Source organism: Amphiura filiformis, chromosome 9, assembly GCF_039555335.1.
Source record: "Amphiura filiformis chromosome 9, Afil_fr2py, whole genome shotgun sequence".
Classification (NCBI taxonomy): Eukaryota; Metazoa; Echinodermata; class Ophiuroidea; order Amphilepidida; family Amphiuridae; genus Amphiura; species Amphiura filiformis.
This window is the reverse complement of record NC_092636.1, coordinates 41,909,808-41,934,394: the sequence shown is the minus strand read 5'-3', so window position 1 is coordinate 41,934,394 and position 24,587 is coordinate 41,909,808. Positions and strand designations below refer to the sequence as shown.

The window sequence follows — 24,587 nt, the reverse complement described above, 5'->3', positions numbered from 1 at the left end:
GAGTGGTGCACCACAGCGGATGGGGCATGAGAACTTTCCCCCTCCTCCCCAGCTGACCACAAATCAGAACACAAATCTACCGAAAATCACACTATTTTGGGTAAAAAATTTCAAATTTTAGGCAAACTTTCCTATATTTAGCCCTAAATATAAAAAAATACATTTTTGACTAATTTTCAACTAAACACGTCTCTATAAAATACAAATCAATCTTTTGCTGATAACCACAAATTGGAAAATAACAAATTATTACTGACATTCCCATGTGTGATAGATGCAATGAATAATGAAACCCTGCATAAGTATAATTACTCAATCTTCTCTTGGTTGGACACCACACCCATTGACTCACATACAACACCTTCGCACAAAACTTCCTTGTCTTTAAAACTATTGATCAGCAGGAAAGTTCAAGGTAATGGGGACATACCTGTGTTCACAGGCTAGAGTACCTGTTTGTTTTCCCAAGCAATTGCGTCAGACTCCGAGGGGCACATACAACAACTTCGCACAAAACTTCCTTGTCTTTAAAACTATTGATCAGCAGGAAAGTTCAAGGTAATGGGGACATACCTATCTGTTTTCCTAAGCAATTGCGCCAGACTCCAAGGGGCGCATTCTGGGACCCCATACCTTTTTATTTTGGATGGTATGGACCCCTTAATTACAAGTTGAACTTGATCAACGGGTTCAATCAAAACTGCATGGACCCCTTAAATTTTTACGATGCACGGAAGCTTTAATTATGTAAATCCTTTGCGGAGTTGCTCATAATGAAATTTTGTCATTGTCGATACAAAATAGGAACCAATTATGAAATTAAGAAATTACGAATAGATAGCGCATTCCAAAATCATGAAAATAACCAGTCAATACAATAACAACGCACTAACATCAATCTGCAGTTAGGTTTTGCAGGCCAATTAAGGGTCCGGAAAAAATCAACTGGACCCTTTAAAATTTTGAGCTCACACTATCGCTGTACACTCCTCCATGAAATGTTGTTGGTGGTACTACACCTCCTCCACAACAAGACTATTACCTTCCCAGCATTGAATAAAGCCTGTTCCCATTTGCACACCTGGGTGTGGAGAGACAATAGGGGTGAAGAGCCTTGTCCAAGTGCACAACATGTTGACGCCGCAGGGATTCGAACCCATGACCTCAAGCTACCTCACCATTGCGAGTCAGACCACTGTGCCCCCTAAATTATCAGTGCCTAAATGACCCTATATAGACCACTGTGCCCCTAAATTATCAGTGCCCCCTAAATGACCCTAATTGATCAATTAAATGGTAATTAACTGCACTTCAAAGAGAGTTACCATTGTACTGTCTGTGAATGTAGGCATACATGCTGCACCTGCTGCTTGGGTTGATCTATTTGAAAAAGTTCATTCTCGATTTGTTTAAAGGGCCATTCAACTATTTGAGTCTATTATATTTTAGGCAATGTTTATCACAGTGAGACACTACATGGCTATGCAAACCACCAAAACCCTGTCATCGCACATCCTAGACATTAGTGGGCACTCATCGTGCATGATTCTTGCACATTCACGCAATGCACGTACTACTGTAAGCGATGCTGGATGCATTCTGGGCACCCCCAGCACTCCAACTGCTACTTGTATGTGTGTACAAATTTGTGATACCCGACAATGCTAACCAGCCAAGTCATTCTACCTTTCACTGAAATCAAACAATTGCTACACTGAATTGTGTTCTCAGAAATACAAGCCCCATACAACCAACACAGCAGATGGCTATCTTTGCAAGTATATATAAATAGCACAAGTAGATATAAATGGCACAAGTCGTTGCTTTTTTTTTTAATTGGTGGAGTATATAGGACACCTGCCTCAGAAAGCTTAAGAACAGATATGCCATTTAAGCCATTACAAAACACAGTGTGATGACTTCTAGGATCTATATTAGGAATACAGTTGGGCCAAAAAAAAACGTTGTTTCCTTGTTTTCATCCGACCAACCATCTCTGCAGTCCCAACCGTTAAACTTTTTTTTTGAAAAAGGGTTTTTTTTTACAACTTTTCCAAAAAAGTCATGAACATTTCGTCTGAAAAACTGAAGATATAAAAGAAATGTTGTAAAATACCATTTCTAGCATGTTTCCCCCTTGTCTAGTCATACCTGGCTAAGGATTCTGATTTTTCATATAATTATCATCCTCTGCGTCTACACAAGTAAAACATTGTTGAACTTAAAAAATGCAGTATTTTAAGTCTGCCAGACATACATGCAAATAAAGTAGGGTTCACCTTGAATCTGTCTTTGGTGGAAATTCTGTGGTCAGTGAGAATTTTACATACAAACAAGTACTTCTGAGACGATTCGTTTCAGCTTCACTTTATACTTTTGGTACATGGAAAAAAAAAAGATATAAGAAAAAAAACTTTTCCCGACCGTCCGACCAAACTTCTGAAAGTTTTCTATGGACAAGCAAACAATTTATTTTTTTGGCCTTATCATACACCTAAAAGTCTCCAAGACTTTACCTGCGGTCTCTAAATTAAACGGGCTATGAATAAATGGGGTAAAGTATGATTTATGATATGGGGTGTTACCAAGGCTTGATATGATATGCAAAGGAAATTTGAGATATTGTTAAGTTTGATCTGCCCATTAGATTTGTTAAGGCTTTTGTGAAGGTTTTGTGAAGGCTTTTGTGAAGGAAATATCGATTACTTCCTTCAATGATGGGTTAATTAGTTAATATTTACCAGCTGTTCTCCTGCAAATTGGGCCATTACATCTAAAAATCCCCCGGGGGTGCCAGTTGAACAGTCAATGAAGTCATCACCGACCAAAATTTCGCGGTAAAAGGGTATCTTTTTAAGCATAGGCCACGTCCCGCTGCAAGGACGCTTTTAAAAGGGTCTCAATTTTGGTGTTTTCTGGAAAAAGGGTACCTTTTTACAATAGATATGTCGGCGTTTTGGGTTCATGAAAAATCAAAGTCCAGCATTTGACGTCAGCCGCTGTTTTCGTTCCTGATTGTATGTAAAGGGATTCGAAATACACTAGGTAAATATTGCTTTCTACCTTCGTCAGTGAAAAGGGTCATTGGGACATGTAAGGTCAGTGATATGGGTACCCTTGTTTGCACCATGGCTGTGGTCAGTGATTTGGGTATCCTTTTTTCATAGCAGGTCAGTGGTAAGGGTTACCTTTCAGCCCTTGGGCATGTCAGTGTTTTGGGTGAAAAATAAAAGTGTCTGGTCAGTGATGACAACATGCAATGGTATATGAGTGGCACCCCCGGGAAAAATCCACAATTCCCCCAGTGGATGATTTTGGAAATATCTTCCACAGGAAGGAGTATGAATTTCAAATGGAATGAACGCATTGGACACCTCTAACTGAATTTCATACACCTTCAGAAAGATTCAACCTGAATCTTCCACAGAGGGAGGGCAAGTTTCAAATAGAGTTGGTTAAGGGAACTGGAATGAGCGTTTTGAGCGTTTCGACAGCATTTTTTGTGGGACATGAGAGCACATCAGACCTATCGAATTGCATTCAGAATACCAAGAATGTCTTTCTGATATCAAATAATTTTCATTTTATGAAATTCACGATATTAATACAAATTTTATGACAAATTATTAAAATTTGATATTTTTCACATTTTGGAGATATAACAGTCCTCGAAGTAAATTTTATAAATTTAATGTCTTAAAGTGTATGTAGCTGGGAGGAAAAGCCGACGATCAATTGAAAATTTTGACCTTTCATATTAAAGATATGGATTTTTTCCCCAAAAAAAAACCAAAAAACAATTGGTGTTTTGAGAAAAAATCCATATCTTCAATACGAAAGGTCAAAATTTTCAATTGATCGTCGGCTTTTCATCCCACCTCATACTCTTTAGGTAGAAATCATCAGATTTATAAAGTTTACTTTAGTACTGTTAAATATCAAAATATCAATTTTAATGATTTGCCATAAAATGTGTATTACATTGCGAATTTCAAAAATCAAAATTATTTTATATCAGAAGGCCATTCTTCATATTCAGAATGCAATTCGATATGTCTGATGTGCTCTAATGTCCCACAATAAATACTGTCCAAACGTTCATACCCCTTCCCTTAATGTAGCTAATTCCATTTACAATTCATACTCCCCCTGTGGAAGATAAGTCCAAAATCTTCAACAAGGGGAGTGTGGACTTCAAACAGAAGAGTCCATGTCTATGCATCATTTCTCTGATTGGTACAATCTTCATTCTTTGTCACTATTGCACATACCCCCACCATTCTAACCAAGTAATGAAGAAACTTTGTATCATTTGTTTGTTTGATCTTGTTGATCTCCTCTGGTAATGCCAATACTGCGCTTGTGTCAAAATCATACCCACAACTTTAAACTTTTTACAATGAATTACAAGTCATATGATATACTACTAAACGTTCATCAGCAGATTATTTCTAGAAATCATATCACTATGATAAAAAAATCTCATTTTAAGTACTTCAGGTAATACTTGTAAGGGCAAAATTTACAGAATACGATGATCATGTGCAAAGACGTAAATCTCGGGGGATGGGGGGATAAATCCCAAAAATATTTTGATAAGGGAGGATGGTATATACAATCATCTCCTCAATGTCGACATCTGTATTTTGGGTTTCTGGCAAAATTACCATATATTCGGCCATTTTAGCCTGATTTTAACCTAAAAGTACCTATTGTTGTGCTCTTTTTGCACGAATTTGTTCTACTTTTGCACCACATTTTAGCATTTCAGATTCAATATGGCAAAACATTTTCACGCCCATTTGTACCATAAACTTATTCAATCTTGAAAAGATGCTGGATTCAATATACTTCAAGAAATATTTTCCAATCCCATTACCCCCCCTCCTCCCTCCCCATGTCAAAAAGAAATAAATGCCACTGATTATGTGTCAGAGCCCAGCTTTGGTTTGGGTCTCTGCTACATGTACACAAAATGTCCACGAGAAATATCCTATCCAAGCCTTAATAATGCAATGCCTTATATATTCCTCAGATCAGAGCTGCCATGATATTTGCCTTGTAAGTGACCTCTGAGACAAGAATCTCATTACGACATCAATTTCTAGTCATCGCAGTATGATCGCACAAAGAGGATATTAAAGCCCTATAATCAGAAATCAAATCGTTGGGCAGGAAAAACCTCCCTACGTGTCATTGGCCCCTGAACATGTTCAAAGCAAAACCTCCTATGTAACCTCCTGACAGTTTTGTTTTAAACATGTTCAAGGGCCACAAGTACATAGGAGGTTTTTCCTGCCCATTGACGCAATGTAGATTGCATCTGCACTTATACTATGACATTTCCAAGGAAACCAACTGACTACCGGTACCAAAACATAATACTCTGTCTTAAAACTCTCCATTCGGGTGTAAGTTCCAAATTTTCTTTACAAATTCAAAAATTTCAGAATTACACATATGCATTGCCATATTTGGAATAAGCATGAAAATGCAGTACAAACAAGCCTTGTACTGGTTCAATGGTTCTTGAGGTAGCTCTTGATATATTGAGAAAATATCTCAAAACTTTTATATTGAAACCTATGGCCAGCACGCAAATCTTTAAGGCACAGGCACATGATGTCGCATATTAGGCACATGATGTCGCATATTTCACACTTAGATGGGCCGAGACACTGATTTCCCTTCCAGGAATCAAGCCCCTATGACATCATATCTAAAACATTGGTCTATTTCACTTGAAATCCATACACCCCTATGGAAAACATGACCTTAATCTCCCATACAAGGGGTGTAGATTTAAATAAAGTCACCCATTCGGGCAATCCCATGTGGAAGATTAAGGTCATGTCTTCCATAGGGGGTGTATGGATTTCAACAGCAATAGCCCAATTCTTCCATGAAATCATATTGCTTTATACTGGCAGATCTGATTTAAGTGTAACTATGGCATTTATAGGATGACGATATTATGTTATCAAACCTACATTATGGGATTTTAACTGTTAAGCAGCATTACAGTGAGTAAGGTTACAAGAGTTCAAAATGGTGCATAGTGCAATAACCAATGAATTTCAAAACTTGAGATGTCGTATGTTGCATGTTTGTTTATGCACCGCAAAATGGAGTTGACATGGTACTGGACATGATTGGGTGATAAATGTGGCATATTTGCCGATGTGTATCCATGTTTATGATTTGTTATTATATACTACATACATAGATTCTTGTTGTTTGATTGGTTAAAACTGCATCACATGACATGAAATAGTTTAACTATTCTTAAGTTGAAAGGTTGTTCCTATGACAGAGGGAAATAGTAGTACTATCATGCTGTCATGGCAACAACCCAACTATCACGCTGTAGAAATGACACACACCATAGACACATGACATTTCCGAAAATAGTGGTTCTTTGTGTAAATATTTGGTAAAAAAAAATGTATAAAGTATTCAAAACAAATATTTACTGCCCTTTAGTCAGTGAATATCAAAACTATTGCTCCTTGTGATCTCAAAACCGTACTATTTTCCCTCAGCTTTGCTTCTGGAAAATAGTACCGTTTTGAGACCACTCGGAACAATAGTTTTGACCATTCACCTCTGGGCAGTCAATATTTGTATATACTATATGATATTTGATCAAAGTATCATATATAGCATTATAATAATTTGCTCATCCCTATACTAGCATAAAATTTCCATTTGTCCATCCTGTTGTCCAAAAATCCATTCAAGCCTGAATATAACATTCATGAAATGTACCTAAAAATTATAAGTCCACTTAATTGGTTTATAAGTTTAATGATGTAAAACTTTTTCCATATATCCCATCATGCTCTGTGGCAGGGGGAGGTCTTCCAGCCAGTGGCAATATTGCATTATTGATTGGAAGATGTACCATTGCAGTCTCCACGTAGCGATGCGATCAAGCTAAATGAGTCTGATGTCCATCAAAATCAAAATTCAATTTCATTACATGAGCCATTATCTGAGCTTTTTTCTCAGAAAACCCCATCATAATTAGACTAATAAATCAATATTTCTGACATCATCCGACTCCTTTTGCTTGATCACATCACAATTGTGGACAAGAATGTATACCATGACACAGCTCCCTGGAATAATGCATCATGGGAAATATAACAAAAGTCTATAGAAACAAGCAACAAGTGCGTCAAACGTTATGCGCAACAAAACCAATTATAACACAATGTTAAAGACACCCAAAATAATGAGTTCATGTGAGTAACTGAGTAAGCAAGTAACTGAGTTCATGTGAGTAAACAAGTAACTGAGTCCATGTGAGTAACTGAGCAAGTGAGTAACTGAGTCCATGTGAGTAACTGAGCAAGTGAGTAACTGAGTAAAACATTGAGTGATAGGTGTGCAATTACCCATGGTCTTTTCACTGGTTTGGTCTTAGTCTTCGGCTTGCGGGAATTCTGTACATAGTGCTATAGAGGGTGCATATCAAGGGAAACAAAGAAATCACCACACATGCAAGACACAATTTACATAATCATTGTATATATACATGAAGTATGAAGCACATCACTCATCAAAAATATAACATGAATAATCTGACTAAAACCCAAACAAAATTAAGTTGTTTTTCCAAAAATTGGTCTCAGCTGGGAGTAAAGTTTGTTCGGCTTATGTAAGGCAAAAATTAATTGGGTTTTGTTACTGCACGCTTCAGTAAAGTCCCACCTCAGGCTCGAGTAAATTCACAAAAGCATGCGCCAGTCATGCATCACAAAACACGCAACTAGCGTAAGCATTGCGCCCAACTGCTTGCATGCCATTAATACATGGTGTTATGAGTCTTATTTTTTCCGCCTTATATAAGCTGAACAATCTTAAGCATCTACACTTTTGCAAGCTATAAGGCCCGTTCAATATTTATGCCAGAGGAAGTGGGAGTTTCAAGGGGAAATTCTTTTTGGGGTCTTGAGGGGAGAATCTGAAGTTTTTACTTGAACCATGAGGGGAAAATGTTAAGTTTTAAATAGAGAAAAAGGGGAAAACAAAGTGGGGAACCCAAATTTTTTTGTTTAAACTCCCACTCCCCCTGGTGTAAATATTGAACGGTTCCTAAGAGAGACTGCATACAAGGCCTATCAGGCAGCCAAGATCAAGAGTTGTACACTTCAGAGTGCACTTTGTTTCACACTAAATTTGGTACTAATTTTGTTGGTTACAGTATCGAATCATGCATGTGAACCTAATCCCGCAGCATGTATACATATAAACATCTACCAAAAAGTAATTACTCCCCCTTTATTATGAGATAATAACTCAAAATCTATGCATGAAAATTTAAAACTGAAATAGCAAAAGGAAACCCAGTTTTGTTTTGCAAATTTGATGCCTCATTTGTCTTTATAGCCCAAAATAAATTTGTTGCCATGGTGACACTTTCAATGAAAAATACCCCCATTCAAAAGTATCACCTAAACCCATTGAAAATGTTGCCTTTGTTGATAGAGTTGCCTGTTTGTCATAGGTCACCGCAGGTCATCCTTGACCAGTCATGTAGATAATGTAATGGTACATTGACTTGAGTAGCTTTTTAGTGTAACTTTTGAAAATGCATCTTTTTCATTCAAAGAGTCACTGTGGCTACAAACTTTAAGCTATACAGACAAATGAGGTATCATAATTTGCAGAATTAACCTGGAATTGTTTTTGCTATTTCAGTTTTTAAATTTGATGCATAGATTGATCGGAGTGCCCATCTCTCTTTCATTGGCGATTGGGCCAGACTCCTCCATGTAATGTTGCTATAGGGGATCGCTACACCTCCTCTACAGCGAGTCTGTTACCTTCCAAGCATTTAAGAATGCCGGTACCCATTTAAACACCTGGGTGGAGAGGAGTAATCGAGATAAAGTGCCTTACTCAAGGGCACAACACGATGGCGTCGCCGGGGCTCGAACCCACAACCTTTCGATTATGAGTCAGTGCCCGTTCCGCTAGGCCACCGTGCTCCCTGCCGGGGTAATAAAGGGGGATAATTACTTTTTGGTAGGCGTTTATAAGAGTAGGTTGTCCGCGCACACTTGCAGTGCCACTGCATAATAGCACCAATATTACTAAACTCCACTGAGGTGAAACCAAGTGTAGTTACTTCATACTTCAAAATAAGTGCTGTATTTTTCTGGAATCAGAAGTAAGCATCTGCAAATTTATACCAGAAGATGCATGCCACTCCAAGTACACCTTTCCCATATTCACCTGCGACTGCGGACATCTGCATTTTACCCAGAAAGTTATATTGCTGATAGCCATCGATAGGCACACGTGATGCAAGCTGGGAATGAATAGCCCTCAAGAGCTGTACAATTTGTCACCAGCAACAGTAAATTTTAGCCCTTTTCATTCCCAGCATGCCTCACTTTAGCCTATCAATCGCTATCAGCATAATATACCTTATGACCCAAGGATTGACATTTCAAGTTGAAACCATGGACTTTTATGTATATATCTGGCAATTAATCCCCACACCTTGTACCTGTGGTACTTCAATTGGGGGACCTCTGGTTACCTAAGGGAGACACCATTATCCCTGGTATTAGATTCATTACGAACTAATTCTTGAATACCATGTTGCTGATTGGCTGAATAAATCATATATAGCATTTTGTAGCTAATCAGCACATAGTATTCATGAGATTAACCATATACCTCGTCACCTAGGGACATACCACAATCCATGGTATTGGATTCATTAAGAACTGATTCTTACCATGTTGCTGATTGGCTCAATGATTCATACATAGCATTCTTGTAGCCAATCAGCAAGTAGTATTCATGATATTAACCATAGACACTTGTAATCTTACCTCTTCACTTAGGGACACACCACTATCCCTGGTATTGGATTCATTAAGAGCATCCTCTTTCTTCTCTGTTTTCTGTAATGGTGTCGTCTGCCGATTCTGTAGTTTGGATGCAAGCTCATTCTGTGAGATGTGAATATGACAAAACAATAAATCGTAAAATGAGCTATTGCAGTTGAGATCCATACATCTCGTACAGCGGACATGACCTTAATCACCCACACAAGGGGTGTATATTTCAAATAGAATCACAGGTAACCACCCTCTGTGTGTAGGAGATTAAGCTCATGTCTTCCATAGGGGTATATGGATTTCAACTGAAATATTCCACTAAATCATAGAATATCATATTACTCTTACGTGGCATTACCATCATCATTGTTATTATTATTTACTTACTTTATAATGCATTTAATGCAGAAACTATGCAAACGTGGATGTCCAAATCCACATACCAAGGATGTTTTCAGCCATTTTGGCAATTTAACCTAGTAACTGCGGGCGTTATATCTAATATAACGATAGAGGACGTATTTCGCAAATACGCTATACATGCATTTGCGGTCGTTTGCAGACCTCCACTAACCGATGACAGTCCCCTGTTGCTGGGTGGTCCACAGTTAGAATGTAGAGTGCTCTCAAGTGTGGAGTTTTTAACCGTGGAGGTTCACACTCTCATTCTATTGCGGAGCTCATCCATACACAATAGACTAACTGAAGATATTCGAATCACAAAATGGGTGGTGTTATTCCCCCTCTATGGCTCAAAGACACCGGTATGACTGTCTCCAACTGTGTCTCCAACACGGTTGCGATAAAGCTCTACATTTGGTATGTGCACACCTCCACAGTTTGAATGCGGTTGTAAATGCCCGCCCTACATGAGGAGGGCAGTCTTTAATCTAAGTAAAACCCGGCAAATTCAAAAGACTTGCATAAAAAATGTAGATATTTTTATAGCGCTTTAAACAGCCTCAAAGTGCTATACATTTACTCTGCCATCATTAGAATACTGTAAAACCACTTAATTTCGCTAGGGATTTAATTTCGCTAATTTTGCTAGAAGCCTTAATTGCATGCAAATTAAATACCCGAAATTGCACAGTTTTACATTGAATTGTACACATAAATTGCTGGATTAGCGAAATTAAATACCCACAAAATGGCGGTCATTGGCAATTAGCGAAATTAAGTACTAGCGAAATTAAATAGCTTTACAGTATGTCAAAACCATGTTTGCAGCCTACAAATGGTGCAGGGTTCATCAGTACAATGACTGTGACTACCCGTAACAGCTTCCCATTGCACCTGGGTGGGGTGAGACAAACAAGGCAAAGTGCCTTGCCCAAGGGTTTAACACAGTTGTGGGACGGGGACTCAAACCCACGCACGTCGAGCAAGCTCTCAGATTATGATTCAAAGGCCATAACCACTGAGCCACCGTATCTTCTGAACCACCAAAGCATAAGCTACACATGAAGTAACGTACACCAACATATTCACAACAGCATTTCTATATTCATGATAAAAATAATAGTACGATAACAAAATAGAAGTAAATAATTTACCCAAACTTGGACGAATGGTTCAATGCGTTCTTGTATATCCTTCTGTGTGTGTTTATACTGTGCTGCAAACATGTTTACCAGTAAAGTCCCACAAATGTGAGCGACAACAAAATTCCAGGCAAACTTTGTTGCTGAATATACTACCTGGGACGAATATATGTCCCAGGATCAAATCAAAAACGCACAAATGTTCCCACAGACGATATGTATCGGCTATCTATATCCCCATATATCCAAGTTGCTAACGACAACAAAATTCCACACAAACTTTGTCACTGAATATAATACCTGGGACGAATATTTGTCCCAGGATATACTGTATCCAAATCAAAAACACACAAATGTTCCTACAGATGATATGTATTGGCTATCTATATCCTCATATGTCCAAGGTGCTATATTTGTATTATAATCCAAGAACAGATGGCCACACCCCACCACTACACTCCATCAAACTCAAGTGAGATCTATTTTGGTTGCTTGTTACTACTTTCAGAAAATGACAGCAACAACAAAATCTAACTAAGATAATTAACAATGGACAGTGTTAATGCAATTAATACAATCTAGTTGCACATGTCGGATTATCATGAAGTGATTGACTAAGGTGCAAATTGTATAATAAAATTGGTATGTGATAGGTGTGAATCATGACTGGGTTACTTTAACAACACATTCTGGGAGACTGCTCTATCAACTTACAAAAAACAATTTTGCATGAACATAACATATTCAGCTTTAAGGTAAGCTTAACGCTGACATTAGTTGGGCATCATGATTGCCAAAGTGGGGGACCCAGAAGTAATTAATGTAAACAGGAAGTAAACTGAAAATGACCCGTGTTTCACGGATTTATAGCTTACATAAAGCTTACATAACACATTTTTTCTAACCAAAAAAAGTAACTTCTAAATAAATGCCTTCCCCCTTCCATTTCAAAATGTAAATTTTCTCATGGAAGAAAATCTGTTGGCTTCCAAATCAAAATCTGCATTTGATGTGATAATCACAGCTATCCTGGGTAATAATTGCCCATGACGGCACACTTTGTGTGCTCTACAATATTTGCCCATTGACAATCTTTGTCACTCCATTGGACAATAACAGCCTTTCTGGCCCTAAATCTCTGTCATTGCTCAATCAATTTCTACAAATGAGGTATTAATTGAACAAGACATCTTCCATAACCAAAGGTATATTTCAGATTTTTGTTTTTATTGAATGATTTACGAGCAATGGCGGCTTATAAAACTGAGTAGTACTTGTGCCAGGTGTATATAGCTAGTGATGACAAGGGAAGGTATTATAGGAAAAGCGTTAATTAAGTGTGATCATGATCATAGACCATTTTCCCACTCTTCACACTACATTGATAATGAGACGCATACCCAATGCTGCAGTCAATGTTGCACTGCCCTATAAAAAAACCTGGGGTTTGGTTCAAGTTTGGTTTGGGTAGTGGCGTGGCACTCAGAATTTGAAAGTAGACTCGTCAATGTATCAATTTTTCAAAACATTTGGACCCATCAATATACCAAAATTCTTTTTTCAGCCAAATTTAACACAAATTGTCTTCATTTTTACAACTTTTTCTCCAAATTTTGTTACAATTTCAAAAAAATTCTAAAGCTCTGTGATGTGTATTTTCTGATGTATTTTATTATTTTTTACTCCATATTTTTGCCTTTATCTCAATTTCAAATTTGCCCCATTTGGCCCTCATGGACTAGATTTTGTCACATTCAAAGTCTTCCAAAACTTACTGCAAAGTCTTTATTAGCTGGTGTGACAGGCCTTTGATCATCTGAAGGATCTGGAGAGAACACGCTATCTTCTGACATACTCATGGGTCTACCTAGTAATGCTGGTGATACACTCTTACTCCTGTGTAAAACAAAGGTAGAACATTAAGAATACATCAGATGGTGATATCACTACTTTTCAAAAACTCTTCCTACTCCTTTGTACATGCAAACCGTTGTTAATCGGGGATGAATTCCCACTTATACAATAACGTATACGTGAATGCAAGCCTGACAGAAGCATGCATATGCATTATGTATGACAAGGTAAAATTGGTCATGCCTGGAACATGTATGCGCACACACCCCTACATATTAAATTCATTATTTTTTTGGAAGTGGCTACACATTGCTGTTTTATTCTATAGTTTTATTGCTGAGAACTGAGAAATCATCGATTCTCTTGTAATGTTGAGTGGCAATGTGACACAAAAGTATACAGCACCAGCAGTCATCATACACAAACACCTTACCTGTCCATATTTCCCTCCTCAGGCTCTGTTCTGTCTAGATGTCCTGTAGATTTTGATAACTGTTGGATACTAGGTGGTAAATTGTCGTCGTCGTCTTTTCTTTTCCTGAATAATTTGCGTATTGATTTGAATGGCTGAAATCGTTTCTTCTTTTTATCTGCTGCTGTATTAGAAAAGAAAGTCGTAAATCTGGATTAACACAATGGTGCACAGTATTTAAGCTATAAATGATGACATTATCACAGTAAAATTACTTTGATGAATACTTGATCACAGTAAAGTTACTTTTTTTTCATAGCTGGGTTAAGTTGCACAGCTAGGGTACGACATATTCTGGATCATTTTTCTCAACACTTTAGGACATCTCTGGTCACGACCCTATGGTCCACTTTCTCAAAGCTTGGCTAGTGGTCAGGCTTCCTAGGCCAACAAGCTAGCCCTACCAAGTGGATCGATTTTATTGATTTATCTTTCTAGGTGATGTACGATGTGAAATTGTAAGCACTGGTATAGGACTAATTGGGCTTAACACAGTTTGAACCAAAAGGTTGTGAGAATCCTAAGTTCCTCTGTTGTACGTAACTTTCAACTATAGCATTCTTTTCTTCACAATTATGTTATGGGCATAGACTAACAACAACAAGATGGTGTACCAAAAGGCTCAGTCCAGCATCATCTGAGAGCATTCTGATTGCATGCAAAGCTCAGGGACTTTGCCTGTTGGGGGACTGTCTGTTTCTGCTACAGAAATTTGAAATAGGGATATACAGTTCTATTCATTTTGACACAAAAAATGTGAGACCAACTTATCTAATATTTTGAAAAAATGTGTAAGCTCTGATTACAAACACCAGACCCTGCTAATGAATTTGATTCAAAATTGTTTTCATTATATTCTTTAGTGCAATAATCGACTGCTCAGCGCCAGAAGTAAGTGCAATAGCTGCCATGTGTAGATGATTACAGCATACTGTGTGTAAATTGCCAAATGTTCACAGGGCAGCTATTGCACTTACCCACTTCTAGCACTGAGCCATCGTAATGTGTGATTTGCTCACATCAACTTTGCCTTTGCTGGACTACTACCAGTGTTCGAAATATGCCTCAAAAAGTTACAGGCCAGCCGGGCTTGACCTTAAAAAGTTACCGGCCAGCCGGGCCGGCAACTAGATGCCAGTCAGAAAAGTTACCGGCCAGGCCAAAAAGTTACAGGCCAATGGCCGGCTGACCGGCCCTATTTCGAACGCTGACTACCACTTCTTATTTATGCATGCCCTTTTCATCACTTTTGGTAGTGCACAGCATTTGCTCTCTTTTAACAGGTATCGGTTGGATCTTGTTGTCGTGGCGGGCCAGAATTAACTATCTTGGCTAATTAAGATGGGGTCTGGTGGACCATGCCTGTATGTTTGTCCCCTTCACCAGAGCCAAGTACAGGTGAATAAAATGGAAAAACATGTTTTCTTGAATTTCTTCTTTTTACCCGATTTTTATATTAGGATAAGTTTTATACAAATTATAGCATGAAATTGTCACTGATCAAGGTATGAAACATCAAATTTGGATTTGTTTAGAAGAATTTTGAACTATTATATTTCATTAACAATTCTGATTAACTTACAATGCATCTCAATTAAAGCATTGGAATACATATTGTGTATGAGTTGATTAATTAAGACATTCTCAGAGTTCACTATGACATGATCAAGGGGAATGAATCATGTGTCTGCAATTTTCAATTTGAAGTTTTTAACATCATTTTCTGGCAGTTTACAAATGTTACATTTTGATGCAAACCCCATCAAAATTAGACATCTGGTTACCGAGTTATGAGCAATTGATCAATGTCTGAAAACAATATAAAACAAAAGAATTTGAACCCTGTTTCTGCAAATATCTCAAAAACAATCCGACTCATTCCCCTTGATCATGTCACATATGCTCTTATTCGCTGGCGTAGTGCACGTTACAATATGGCCATTGCTAGGTCAACTGGCTCACGCTTTCCTTGATTCGAATCACTGATCAAAATGACCACAACACAAAGCCTATGGCATATCATAATTCGGAACAGGTGTATGAGCTTAGGCTTGAACCAATAACCAATGGATGCTAACGTGCACTACATCAGCGAATATCAGTAAACAAATAAACAAATGCATCTCGGTTAAGCCCCTGAACTTCATAATATTGTGTGAATAGATTTTAGGACTTGAGACACTGTGTGAAACCCATAGAGACTGTGCTGATTATGAATCACACAGGATATCCTATGCAAAGTTCAAATATTGATATAATACTTTCCATACGACCTGATATTATATCACACAGATATCAAGCAATGCAACTAGAGATTCATATCTAGTAATAAATGCTAGTAACAGGCTTTGTTAGGGACACTGGATTTGAAGGGAACAGTCTATTTGGCCAAGAAAAAAAGTTGTTTGGTTGTCTTCAACCACTTTGTAGAAGACAGGATCGGTTGATTGGCTTTTCAACAACTCTTCCTATACCTTTGTACAGGAGCCAACCATTGTTAATCCGTGATAAATCCACAGTTCAGTAGCGTACACACGAACACAAGGTTACGCGTACGCGTTACACATGAGCGCGTAAAATTCGTCATGCCTGGACCATAATGCATAAACATGAACTCTCTTATGTTGGCGGTAGCAGCTAAATATTACCGCTTTATTCTTTAGTTTTATTGCTGATATCAAGAGAGAAATACTGCAATCTTTTTGTAAGGTTGAGTGGCAATGAAAAACAGACATTCCGAATGAAAGAATCATATGAATTAGAAATCTTTAGCTTCTTTCGTTGTTGAAAGGGATTCAATCATGTTTCGCCATTGTTCATCACCAATTAACAACTCGCGTCCGGCGCGTCTGCGTGGTTTACTTAGCTCGGTAAACCAGACGACGCAGACGCATCGTTGTTAATCGGTGATGAACAACGGTGAAACATGATTGAATCCTGATTATTTTGAAAGGTCATAGCCAAAATTAACTTTTAATAATAAAGACTTAATTGTGATCTTTCATTACTGTACTTCATTCATGTTTTAAAACATTTTAGAAGGGTAAAGAAATTGTTTAAACATCTTTTCCGGATGGCAACATTTTTGAAAGGGAAAAAAAGAAATTCGACATAATTTCCAAAATTAGGGTCGGTATTTTTGTGTACAGTCAAAACTTTTTTCCAAATTTTCAAGATTAGGGCCGGTCGGGTATATGGGTTCTAACTGGAACCCATTATGCTTCTCATAGCTTCCCATAATGGACATGTTGTGCTTCTAAATGTATAAGCCTGAAAATTTGAAAGCTAACAGCTAACAGCCCTCTTGCGTTTGCCTGATTCAATCAATCTCTCAGACACTGTACTCTGGTACTTTGGTAATGGTAACAGTGATCACTAGAGGGCTTTCAACACTTCATAGTGTGTTCTCAGAGGGCATCAGTCATGACAAAATCCAAAAGTATCTAATTTTTATACTATAAAAGTGAATAATGTTGTAAAAGAGGGGAAATTAAAGTTGAGAACGACTCAAAAGCATCTGTATACATTAGCACGATATCACTTGTAGCTGTTTAAGCCTAAAATTTGGCTAAACATGATGTTTTGTTTGAAAAACTAATAAATGATCCCATCAAACAACTGTGATATATGAACCTGACTTGCAAAGATATAACCACTTTCTTTGGGCTATATTCCAGTTGAACCCATGCACCCCCTATGGAAGACATGACCTTAAAGGAAATCTGTACCATAAACTAATCAATGGCTAATATAGTTATATACCCCTAAATTAAACATACCAGACGGTCTATATGAATTTCGGAATATTCCTAACAAAGAAAAAACACTTTTAATCCTTCGTTTCTGCGATTCATGGAAGCCGCCATGATAGCTGCTTGCGAATCCTTTCTGCCACAAGCGGTAGTGTAACCTTTCACACAGACCACGGCGAAAGCGTAGGTTGCTATGGCATTCGCGACCCCACAGCGAATTTTGGTTTTTAGTGCTGTTTTTACTTTTCATTCTCAAAAGACATTGTTGATCATAAATATTACTTAAAATACATTTTTTTATGTTCTTCTGTAGTTTTATGGGTAAAAATTGTCGTGTTTTCTTTTGAACGAATGTTGAATCTGAACTTTGGTAGTATTCGCTTTGTGTCACCAAAGTTCACGAGGGACGAGGCTGGTCACGGATTTCGCTGGTTTCAAAATCGGGGTACCGTTACAGCGTAATAAAATACATCGGGTATCAATATGGCCACCACCATGGATTACAAACTGATCGCTGATTGTCGTAAGGAATTAAGAATTTCTCCTTTATTTGGACGTATATAAGCTTGGGACTTTTACTGTTTGTCGTTTTTATTATTACTGCAACTATATAGCCATTGATTAGTTTATGGTACAGATTTCCTTTAATATCCCACACAGGGAGTATAGATTTCAAATGGAGTCACCTATTCAAATAATACCATTTGAAATTCACACACCCTGTGTGGAAGATTATGGTCTTGTCTTCCATAGTGGGTGTATGGATTTCGACTGGAATGGCCCATTTTTGGTTATTCTTGATTACTCTAAACTGCAACATTGCTTGCATTGAATACGGTATATTGCTGATAGTAATTGATGCACAAACATGATGCATGTTGGGAAAGAAAAGGGCTCAAATGCTCTTCCGTTCCCAGCATGCATCACATTCGCTATCAGCGATATACCTAATGGTGCTGAAAAGACAGCAATATTGATTCATGCTTCTGAAATATAAGAAGCTCATGCACCCAAGCTATAGAGTATACAAACTATAGTCTGTTCAGTATCAGGTGGAACATGACCCTATCCATTAACCTTTGTTATCTCATACACCCTGGCCAAAGTCATGTTCAATCATTCTTTTAAATGATCTCTAACAACCAATTTATGTTAGTTGGTAACATGACCTTTGCCCCATTTGTGCAACTTATACTGAACAGACTGTAGTTTTCCTTACATGTGGGTGAAGTTGGTGTGGTGGGTGTCACTACAGGGGATGAAGAAGCTGGCAGTGTATGTGATTTAGAAGTAGGCTGTTCTACAACAACGCCCTCAGGGAAGTCAACATCTTCATCATCATCAGCAGCTTCGCCTTCACTCTTTGAGGCACCAGTTCTTCCTGTTTTTACATTTTCAACATTTGCACCATCTTGGCTGTTATCTGTGGCAGCCATTTTATTGTCTTCTTCATCATTCTGATCTTTGACCTCTTCACCTTTGATCTCAATGTCATCATCCCCATCCTGTGTGATCACAGGGTTTTCTTTATCTGTCATGATGACTATATTAAGGTCTCCAGTTGACGCTAGAGACTCCTCACTCTTATTGGATTCCGTCTCTTGCTGACTGCTGGAAGATTTCTGTCTCTTAGATTTGGATGTTAAAAACCTCCTGGTTCCTTTGCTCTTCTTGCGCTTTTTCACCTCTATCTCCTCTACAGCTGGTTTCTCTTCAGTTCCCGCGGATTCTACATCTGAATCTATAGGCGAAAATAGGGGGGAAGAAAAAGAGAAAGATGGGTCAGGAATGGATGTATAGAAAGTTCCGTAAACCAGTGCACCCTACATAAATATCGAATGATTTGTGCAAGAAAGCTCTTTCTGCAATAGCTGCCAGGTGTCATATATGCACGCTATAGAATATAGATATTATCAAAATAAAAAGGGCAGCTTTTGCATATACGGCAACCTTGCACACTATACCCTCAAAATATCAAATTTCAGAATGCTAAGGTGGTGGCTCTTGACTTTGGTCAGCCCGGTTTTTTTTCTTCTTCAAAATCATCCCCCTTTGGCTATTTGTGGGGCAATCAACATCCCCTCAGCCACAAGTCTAACCTGGGGTTGTTTCACAACAACCTATGATCCATTTATGAGTGATAAAACATGATATACCTCAAAATTAATTCCGCATAATCACACAAAAATGTGTATATTTTCAAATTTAGTGATATAATAGAGGAGAAGAACTTAAATCTTCTGGGATAAAAAACACATAGAAATAGAAGACATGCACACACCACCAGAGCTGTATGAAAGGCAGTAGACACACCACCAGAGCTGTATCCATAAAATGATATGAATACACTGCTTGTTTAATACTCCCTGCACGGAGTTATAGGCTGGGGCTAGGGGTTGCTGTTAAAATGTTATATTATGTTACAATTAATTTGCTGAACATTAATACTACTTGAAGAACAATGTTGTTGATAAATGTGCAGGTAAATTCAATTTTCCTTCTCACGATTTAAAATATTTCTGACAAAGAATATCACGCTGCACTTATGATAGCATATACACTATTATTTGGTTAACAACACATATGATTCTTTGCATACTGTGCACAAAAAGTGCAATATCTAGGCAAGAAATAAAGCATAGTTGATGAGCTGCAATATTTACACTGTGCACACAAAGTATCCGTACACTTTTTAAGAAAAAAGAAATATCTTAAAGACACTAAACCTAAATTACCAAATAAAGTAGTCAATAGATGGAAAATTTTGTTCTGCGCATTTTGACCTTATTTGGCATGATGCGACTTTATTTTCCCAATTTGAATGAACAAAAAAAATATTTTAAAAGTGACAAAAGGTTTGCATCAATTGACTTTTCTCCCAACGCATGCTACTTGCGAGCATTACAAATCTTGATCTGTCACGCTGTAATGAGCCTGTTACAAAAGCTGATGGGAATCGCCCTGAAGGAAGAAATATCCCAAATGTGACACTGTTTAAATGCTCTATTTTCCATTCAAATTGGCAGGCCTGCACACAGAATTTTTTTTGGGGTGCTGATTTTGAAAAAGTGGACCTTTTTCCCAATGGTGGCAATTTTGTGAAAAGTGGACTTTCTTCTCAAAATTTGAACCTTTTTTGACCCCAAAACCATAATTTTTTTTGATATTTGGCGACTTTTTGTATACTTTTGCAAATTTGGGGGGTGCAACCACCCCCACCCCTACGTACAGGCCTGTAAATTGGTATAACTTCAGGGAATAAAGTCACATCATGCCGATATAAGGTGTCAAAATATACAGAACAAAACTTTCCATATATTGATTACTTTATTTGGTAATTTAGGTTTAGTGTCTTTAAGATACTGCTTTTGTTTCAAGTGTACAGATACTTTGTGTGCTAAGGGACCGTTCACAAACACTTGTAAGGGGGGCCTGATGCAAAAAGTGGGGGCCCTGAAAATTTTTGACCCTAAGGGGGGGCCCTGAAAAAAATGACCACAAATTTTCCTGGAAAAATTGAGTTTATATGCTTTTCTATGGGGTTGACCCATAATTTTCATGTGAAAAAGGGGGGAGGGGCTGAATTTTTTGAGGTCTGTAAAGGGGGGCCCCATAAAAATTTTACGATGAATTTTTTTGCATCAGGCCCCCCTTACAAGTGTTTGTGAATGGTCCCTAAGTATATATTGTAGGTCATCAATTATGCTACATTGCTTGCATGAATGTTGTCTGTTTGCATTTACATTTATATGACTTGGTTTCATCAGAGTAACACAAACACTTTTTTTTAGATCTGGAAAACAAAATATATTGCCAAGTCATTGTACTTCATGAAATTAATCTATTAATAATCCATAAATAACAAAACATCCATTGTTTCAAAATAGCACACAGTTGTACTGATCAATAGCATGAACACATGGTCTCTTCCTGAAAATATTGACCTACTTTTATTTTCAAACTACTGAAGTCATGTGTGAAGTCATGGCAATACAATTCCAGTTGAAATTCATATACCCCCTGTGGAAGACATGACCTTAATCTCCCTACACAGGGAGCGTGAATTTCAAATGGGGTTACCTGAATGTGGGACTCAATTTGAAATTTACACCCCGCGTGGCAGATAAAAGGTCAACAGGGGGCGTATGGATGTCAAATAGAATAGCCCAAAAATTCGGAAAACAATTGTTATTTTGGTATTTGTTGATGTTTCATATTAGCGGTCCTACTTGTCAAACACAGTCTTTTCCTGATTTTTGACACCCCAAATGTGTATCGCAACATCAAACATCCCAACCAATCACACACTTGCGACAATGTATTCCATGAGCATGTGGTGTGGTATGATTGTTCATGCCAATCATGTACCACGTTGCCCAAAATAGCGGAAAACAATAGTTATTTTGGCATTTTGTTGATGTTTCATGTTAGAGGTCCTAGTAATGTCAAACATACCTTTTTTCCTGATTTTTGACAATTTTGACACCCTAAATGTGTACATCCGTATCAGAAAGATGGACTTGTCGGCTGCTTTTTACAAAATATTTACGAACAAATACTAGACTCAGGTCACTTCAAATCATGCCAAAGCCACATGGTTTATGATTGTTGTGATATACCTAAACAATGTACATGACTTCTTGGAGATGATTTGAAGTGACTTCCACTTGAGATGAGTTTGGTATGCAGCGGACAAATGCATCCTTTTGATATGGATATGCACAAATGATATCTGCATGTACATCACTTACCCATGAAAAACTACCCTTTTTACAAGTTTTTTTAAACAAGCCCATGATATCCATCTAATAGAATACAAGTGCCCACCCCTGGGCTTTCCTTCCTCCCTCCCTCTATGGCTATGCCTTAAGATTTATCCCACAATTCATTTTCTCAAATACATGATTTTGTCTTTCTTCTGCAAAAAAAAGGCTTCAATGCCAGGTTTTAATCTATACTACAGAGTGATAACATGTCAGTTCATTGCATGTACCATGTAAATTTTTAAACATCCATGTGCATTGATTCATTATTGATTAAATTAGTAGATAATTGAGTATGGTAGTACTATTTAGTATACTACTTTGCATAGATATACAATTTCTTGTTACATATCATGATTAATTAAGCGCATAATGAAGCTAGGCATGTATATAGACTAATTACCATGTTAGTGGCATTGATGTTGACTATAATATACCAGGTACATGTAATGTTATGTCCATTAGTGGAAGCTATAATAGCTTATAATTTCAACAGACAATTAGCTGATTACCAAATAATATGGAAATTAGATTGAGACTACTCCTGATTGCAGAAAAATACAGCACAAATTTTTGTTGGATTTAAAAAATATCCTGTTTTGCCAAATAGAACATAGCTAAATCCTTATCCTTTTGTTAGTTCTAACTGGCATTAAAAGCCAAATTTTAATACTTTTATCATTTGAGGGAAAATATGACAAAAACATGCAAATTTTGCATGTTTTTTTTACAATTGCAGTCGCACAATTCAAAGCCTTGGAACAAGTCTAAGCAGTCCCCATTTTGAGCATAGGCTATAAATCAAGTTGCTCATAATTTTAATATTTTATGTTAATTTTGATAAATTGTTATAAAAAATATTAGAAAATGTGATTTTCAAAATTTAGAATGCATAACCTGAAATTAGTCTTACAGTCTTTTGATTTGTCACAGAATACAAAAAAAAAACCCTGCAAAACACATGTTTTGGCCCTATTTTCCAAAAATTTGCCAAGTATTAAAATTTTACTTTCATTGCCAGTAAGAACAAACTAAAGGTTTATGTATGAGCTATGTTTGATTTAGCAAAACAGGATAATATTTTTTTTATCCCAAAAACTTAGTGCTGTATTTCTCAAGAATCGAGAGTACACCACATACAACATGCACACATAGTGAATCCTTGACTAAGACTAGACATGCTTTTTGACCTACTTTTATCCATTGCATTGTAGAATATGGGCAAATCATCGATAGACCTTACTGGCCTAATATCCTATAATGCATCATTTAAAGGGGTACTTTCCCAGTGGATGGCATTCTTATGACTATTAGATGAAACTAGAATACAAAATTCTGAAATGATGCATTGTGGGATATGTGAAAAAGGGTTTTTACAGGGTGCTTCAATAAAATGGACCCTAATAAATGACATCACAAGCACCTTCCTTCAACAAAATTATACTTGAAAATAAAAACAACAAATGAAACAAACTAAAATTCAAATGTACAAATGTACGTGTCACCAACTTACTCTAGAAAATAATAAAAAATAAAAAGATGTTTTATGATGCAATACTATAATCTTACATTCAACCAGTGACCCATTGTTAGTTTGATTTATAAATGCAGCAAAAGCAAAGGATTATGGGTAGTTAATCATGGGTAGATGCATCCGACAAGCATTCCCATGGTTACCGATGACATTTTTCTAACATAACATCTCACATTTTCATTAATGTACACTGCTGTTATGACTGCGTTCTTCTTCTTATTAATTTGTCAACTCACACACATAACCTTTGTGCCATATTGTTTACGACACAATTTCAGGTTAATCAATTTTCGATGTGCTTTGTTATGACACAAACTGTGTTAATCTGATTCCACAGTTATTTGTAGGCCTAAATTATATGGGGTGTATAGATTTCAACTGCTGTCTGCTCACAAAATTCACAATCATAATTTGTATACTAACCTAGGCAGCGTTGGTTTTATATTTTGGATAGCAATTTTTAGCGAAAACATTATTTAGTTAATGTTCTTATGATGATATTAGCATGTATGTTTGCATTGTGCAAAATATTGCTATATAAGCTTAAATTGGTGCTTAAATAAGGAGTATTTTATTCTGCTACACCAGGTAAATCTGACACTGAATCTAGGTATATTTCGGGGAAGGGGTCCTACCAATCAGTATACCAATTTTTCACAAAAATAAAACCACCCAAAATGTATCCAAATTTTTTCTTAAGTGGTTGCTTAAAAGGCACATTTGACCAAATGAGCATAATTTTGGTCTCCACTGAAAACCTGCCAATCGATATACTGAAAAAAAAAGTACCCCCCAAAACTGTGGCACA

The 24,587-nt window shown here is 37.2% G+C and overlaps 2 protein-coding genes across 2 annotated transcripts in view; one reads left to right on the top strand and one right to left on the bottom strand.

Moving 5' to 3' along the window:
- The window catches only part of LOC140161009 (UPF0462 protein C4orf33 homolog), a 120,845-nt gene that overhangs the window by 15,599 nt on the left and 80,659 nt on the right, over positions 1-24,587 (top strand). The gene's annotated exons all lie outside the window — the stretch shown is intronic.
- LOC140160081 (uncharacterized) overlaps positions 1-24,587 on the bottom strand; it is a 143,761-nt gene that overhangs the window by 51,543 nt on the left and 67,631 nt on the right. The window contains exons 3-7 of the mRNA XM_072183352.1: positions 18,702-19,223; positions 13,692-13,854; positions 13,180-13,300; positions 9,852-9,971; positions 7,401-7,460 (exon numbers count right to left, since the gene is read on the bottom strand). Coding sequence (XP_072039453.1) covers positions 7,401-7,460; positions 9,852-9,971; positions 13,180-13,300; positions 13,692-13,854; positions 18,702-19,223 — 986 coding nt within the window. The remainder of the gene's footprint in view (positions 1-7,400; positions 7,461-9,851; positions 9,972-13,179; positions 13,301-13,691; positions 13,855-18,701; positions 19,224-24,587) is intronic.